The 6,135-nt window shown below is 48.1% G+C and overlaps 1 protein-coding gene across 1 annotated transcript; it reads right to left on the reverse strand.

The window, feature by feature from the left end:
• Window positions 1–1,662: 1,662 nt before the first annotated feature.
• Window positions 1,663–3,615, reverse strand: LOC124703690 (LOB domain-containing protein 39-like). The gene is made up of 2 exons (XM_047235912.1): window positions 3,421–3,615; window positions 1,663–2,532 (listed from the first exon to the last, which is right to left on the reverse strand). The coding sequence occupies exons 1-2, from the start codon at window positions 3,602–3,604 to the stop codon at window positions 2,015–2,017; spliced, it is 702 nt and encodes a 233-aa protein (XP_047091868.1). The 5' UTR covers window positions 3,605–3,615; the 3' UTR covers window positions 1,663–2,014.
• Between the last annotated feature and the right edge of the window lie 2,520 nt (window positions 3,616–6,135).

Raw genomic sequence — 6,135 nt, forward strand, 5'->3', positions numbered from 1 at the left:
TTCGACGCGGACGAAACGGCCCCCACGCCGCCATCCGCCGCCCGACGACGACGAAGGAGGTTCAGAAAACAATCATCGCCTTGCTAAGTCGTCGCCGCCAAGCCCATGGCGGCCGCAGAGAAGAAGACTCGGCAGTAGTTGCGAACCCCGGCCAGGAATCCGGCGACGCTACCCATGGTCGCCCGATCGACACGGCCAAGGCTGTCCTCGCAGCAAACCATAGAAGGCAAAGCAGCGACCAGGTCCTGTAGGCCCAGATCGGACCCAGATTGGACCCATGCCGCCGCCAGTTCGCCGTGCCACCGTCGTCCAACCGCCGGCATCCAGCACCAAGGCCAGCCCCGTGCGCCCCTGCGCCAAGACGACGCAGGGCAGGACCCGCCCCGGCGCCGACAACCGCCGTGCCCCTCCGACTCCACCGCTGCGGCCACCCGAGGCAACCTCGCCGGGTCAAGCCAGCAAGGCAGTCGCGCGCCCGCCCGCCTGTGGCCGCCGCGCGCCCGCTCGAGGCCGCCGCGCGCCCGCCCGTGGCCGCCGCCGCCGCCGCAGCGCCCTGCGCCCGGAAACGCGAGGGAAGATTGGAGGCGGAGAAGAACCGCCCCACCGCCACCATCGTTGAGGCGCGCCCGGCTTCGCCGGCGCCCCCTCCGGCGGCGGCGCTGCGGGGGAGGAGGAGGAGAAGTGTGTTTTAATCTCTAGATATTTTAGAGAATACTTTGCATCCAGGTTGCTCATAGTGAAGATTGTGTGGACCGGTTGGTCCACGCCTGTGGTTTTTCCCTCCTCACGGCGAGGAGGTTTTCCACGTAAATCCTTGTGTCACTTGTGCATGTTTGTTTTTTCGCTGCACATCTAGTAGTTAAAGCTATCTTCGAAGTTTACTATTTCACACTGGCAAAGTGGAGCCGTGAGGTTGTCTATCATCCTCTCCGTGTGTCGTGCTCGTGCCCTAACACCATTAACACATAAAAACGCTTTGTACGACTTAAAGTGAACCAAATCGGGGATAAATTGTCTAGTAATACGAAGGAAACAACCACCAAACTAGATATACCTCCAAGTCATTAAGGACGCGTCAACCAATCATGCATCACTGATTAGTAGTGTAAATGGGTAGTATCATATCATAGTAGTTTGGTTGTACGTAGATTGTTTACAATATTGTTTTCAGATTCGGAGCGCTGAATAATGACTGATTGCAGTAATGAATGTGGATAGATATGGCCGTGGATTAGAATAGAAGCGAGGTATACTCGGTACATAAACTTAAATAATCATATAAACGATTCTCATCTATAGATTTATACTTCTAGCAAAACTTCATAGGACCCTCCAACCTTGCAGAAATCACTGAGTCCAAAAATAGAGACACAATTAAGACTAAAACCGAAGAATTCACAAGATAATATGAACATTGTTTTGTGTAGCTGGGCCACCAGTCCATTAGTTGTAGAATTCAGAGGCAGGCATGAACTGGACATTTCACTAACTATTAGTTGGGCCAAATTACAATTGAATTATTAGTTGAGAATCAGATAATCCCATGCAATTGGAAACATCCCAATATTTTTTACTAGTTTTCGGATAACCTCATGCTAGCTATTTGTTATTCCGCGTCGATCTTATACTGTGTCGGGCCCCATTTCAGAATTGGGAATCATCTTTAAAACCTGATATGGACTTTTTGAAGTCAATCCGTAGGTGCGAAAATTACAGTGTCAGTTCAAAACCCTATCTGCACTTCACGACATGTAGGTGTGAGCACAACACCAAATAGGTGTTATATGTGTCACTACGGAGGATCGCTCCATTTTTGTTGATCCAACAGAACATTGCAGCGCTAGTCAACAACTTGTGAACATTGACCGATCATTGCAAAACCAAGCTGCACGTCCGTCCCAAAAAGCTTCATCATTAATTAACTGACACCGATGCAACTAGTTAATCCCCACCCCGGACGAACCTGAACCCTGCGATGACTCGATCTGCACAATTACAGTTTACAATCAGTGTCTCAGCTGAAGAGGTTCAGCAGCGCCGGGGCCCCAGCCTCCGCGTCGCCGCTGGCTTCCTGCTCGCAGCACGTCGTGGTCGAGTACTCGTCCGACGCGCCTCCGCCACCGCACAGCCTCTCGCCGCCGCCCAGCGGCAACACGGGCGTCAGGCAGAGGTCCAGCTCGCACGACTGCAGCATCGGCGGCATGAGGTTTATCTGCTGCTGCTGTGCCCCGCCCACGCCGCAGTTGTTCTTGCTCCGCTTCCTGGAGGGCGCGGAGGAGGAGTTCTCCGGCGACGAGTGTAGCGAGGAGGAGCTGCCGGTGTTGGTGCCGACGTTACCGTAGAGGCCGGCCATGTCGCGGTCGGTGAAGGCGGCGGGCACGGCGGAGAGCGCGCGCAGTGACTCGCCCCGTAGCACGGCGTCCGCGGCCGCCTGGCAGAGGTCCCAGTTGCTGGTCCACATGAGCCCGATGGCGCCGCTCACCGGGTTGATCGTCCGGCCGCACGCCTCGTACAGAAGCGACCGGAACAAGGCTGCAAATATCCATTAGAAACACGACACGTTAATCACTCAATTCTGTTTCTATAAACCTTTGCAACTCATTATTTAATTTGATTAATTTTAATCATGTTTAGAAGTTTCAATACAAATGCCTAAATGACACTTGCTTAAGCGAGTATACTGACAGTATTAGCTAGGAATGCATGGGCTAGAATGGATGGACTATTCAGCAACGAAGGGGCAAAAAAGATAATAATTGACCTCTGGACAAAGGTCGGAAGGCAATCGTCATAATTAATTAGCATATCTCTTACACTGCATAACTTTAGTTAATTAAACGAAAGTGTGTGTTTGGCAAAGTGCAATTGGGCGTGGCCAGAAGATTCTCCTGTCCCATGGGTACGTCGGAAGGCCGCATACCGTCCAAAAGAATGATTAAAATAATCCCTAATGATATTTTATGTTCTTAACACTGTCGGCATAGATAGGTTTTGTCTAGCTAGCTAAGCGGCTAGTCAGCCAGTGTAATCCGGTAAGGTAACATTGTTCAGCTAGACAAAACCAAGGTGAGTGCTTAGTGTAGTTTTTAACTTTTCTTACAGGTGTTGCCTCACGCTAGCTAGCTTAATTACTGATCGGATAACCACAAAGTGTGTACAGCTAGCTAGGTTAGCTAGCACAGGTAAGGTAAGATAAGATGTGTACTAAACTAGTCGTTACTGTGATGAACAACGACGGCCGGCCGGCGCCCCTCGGATAGCCTGAAGAGGTGCCTTCACATTCTTGACAGAGCCTATCTGCCGGCCGCTCCAAATATCCGGATGGAGGGATCGCATGCTTAAACAAAAGCTAGCTAGCAAGGTGGCGTAGGTAGCGTATTATGCAGGTTTAATTATTGTATGTATGTAAGGACGACGAACCTTGGCGGTGGTGCAGCGGGACGGCGGCAAGGGAGGCGACGAGGCCGGCACGGCCGAAGAACTTGGCGACGAAGACGGTGGCGTTGGCCTGCGGCTGCGCGCCGTCGATCCACTCGATGCTTGGCCGCAGCACGCAGGCGTCGCTGCAACCCTTGCGCAGCACGCGGCAACCGTTGCAGCTCATCCTCTTCCTATCAACTCAGTAATCCAACCTCAAATCGATCGGTGGATCCTATATATGTATATATAGGTTGACGTTCGCCGGCGCGTGCGTGCGCGGGTGGTCGGAGCTGAGCTGAGCCTGCCGTGCGGGTTGAGCTGGTGGCTGAACTTTGCTGGACGTCGTCGGGCGATGTGCGGCAGAGATCGAGGTAGAGTAGCTAGCGGAGGAGAGCGGAGGCGGCCGGGGAGCTTATATATAGAGGTGGAGTAGACGAGGGGGTGAGCTAGTGCAAATATTATGTGCCGGCAAGTGGCTGGGGTCCAAGAAGAGAAATATTTGGTAGGTATTGGCCATTGGGGTTCCAATGACATTGGGCGGTTGGCGACTCCGGGTTGCCGCGATAGCCATGGTCCGCATTAGTCTTGCTTCCCCAGGATCTTCTACGCCCCATTCTCTTGTACCCTAGTATGAAATTCAAGAACAAACTGTACACTATACTTAACACTATTTGTTAACGGTGTAAGGTCTATATCGGGATTATTTCCTAGGGTCATAATAAAATTTGGATAAAGTTATACTGTTGATGTGTAATTTTCAGAAGTTATAATTGGGTCACGTGAACATTTATGTAGTACTAGGAACCGCTCTCGCATAGTATATTTCATGGCCAAACACTCTTATTATAGCATATGTTTTAAAAACCATATCTCTAAAGTTACCACCACCACGTTATAGGCCAAAAAAAAAGTGGGGCTCTGGGCATGGATAAATGCAAGCAAAAAACCGATTGAGTGGTACTCCCTCTGTTCGGGGTTATAAGGCATGAGTGTCAATTTGATAAGATCAAGAAAGTCAATAACCCACCTCATTAATTATTGCATGCATAAATAATACTCATGAGAGAAGAGAGAGAAAATAGGACATGCATTGGGCAAAAGAGAACACTAAATGAGATAGATCTTATAATTCCTAACAGTTTTAAAAAAATGGGGCTTTGTAATCCCAAATAGAGGGAGTAACTAGTTTGGGTTGATTAGTAAAATAGTTATGCTAGAAGCATGCAATTATAAGGATCAAGTTAAATCGGGGACCGTAGATGAAATTTGCAGATGTCTTGGATAAATAGTAGCACACCCAACTAGTGTTTTTTGAGCATTGGAATTTCGTAGAGCTCTTTACGTATTCCTGCAACTATTAAGATCCGTTTGTAAGAAAATTCGACAACCAACACTTGAAGTTGGACCGTGAAAGATATGCTCTATATAATCTGACAGAGAAAGTACATTATTAATTGAATCAAAAAACGAGTTCGTAAGTTGTGTGACGATCAATGGTAGACTTTCTTGTCGTCCTCTTACAAACGTAAGTCTATGAAAAAACGTAGAAACTTGAAAATATACCGAATAGAAATGTCAGTGCGTGTGTAATCGTACTAAAAGATAAAGAAAACACGGGAAATAAGAACCCTTTGGATTCCACACCGAAGAAATGTATACTAAGCTCAAAGGGAGAAGGGAGGAGAGAAAGACACATGATGCATGAGAACTTTTGGAGCATGGATATACATTTGATGATTCCGGTGTCACTACGGGAAAAATAGGCGTCGCCGTGCAGCATTTCTTTGCCGTGTGTCCCCGCACGGCAAAGATTTCTTTGCCGTGCGCAAAGATAAAAACGCACGGCAAAGATCTTGGCCACGGGAAAGATAGACACGAGCGCACGGCAAAGATACGATTCACGGCAACGATAGAAGAGGTCACATGCTTTCCCTACTCCGTGTGGCAACGTCACATGCTTTCCCTACTCCGTGTCCTCTTAGCCCGGTGGCAAGGTCACATGCTTTCCCTACTCCGTTGTTGGAGATATGCCCAAGAGGCAATAATAAAATGGTTATTATAATATATCTTTGTGTTTATGATAATGTTTACATACCATGCTATAATTGTATTAACCGGAACATTGATACATGTGTGTTATGTAAACAACAAGAAGTCCCTAGTGAAGCCTCTTGTATAACTAGCTTGTTGATTAATAGATGATCATCGTTTCGTGATCATGAACATTGGATGTTATTAATGACAAGGTTATATCATTATGTGAATGATGTAATGGACACACCCAATTAAGCGTAGCATAAGATCACGTCATTAAGTTCATTTGCTATAAGCTTTCGATACATAGTTACCAAGTCCTTTCGACCATGAGATCATGTAAATCACTTATGCTGGAAGGGTACCTTGATTACATCAAACACCACTGCGTAAATGGGTGGTTATAAAGGTGGGATTAGGTATCCGGAAAGTATGAGCTTGAGGCATATGGATCAACAGTGGGATTTGTCCATCCCGATGACGGATAGATATACTCTGGGCCCTCTCGGTGGAATGTCGTCTAAATGGCTTGCAAGCATATGAATGGTTCATAAGAGACCACATACCACGGTACGAGTAAAGAGTACTTGTCAGGAGACGAGGTTGAACAAGGTATCGTGATACCGATGATCAAACCTCGGACAAGTAAAATATCGCGTGACAAAGGGAATCGGTATCGTA

This window comes from Lolium rigidum, chromosome 3 (genome assembly GCF_022539505.1).
Source record: "Lolium rigidum isolate FL_2022 chromosome 3, APGP_CSIRO_Lrig_0.1, whole genome shotgun sequence".
Lineage (NCBI taxonomy): Eukaryota > Viridiplantae > Streptophyta > Magnoliopsida > Poales > Poaceae > Lolium > Lolium rigidum.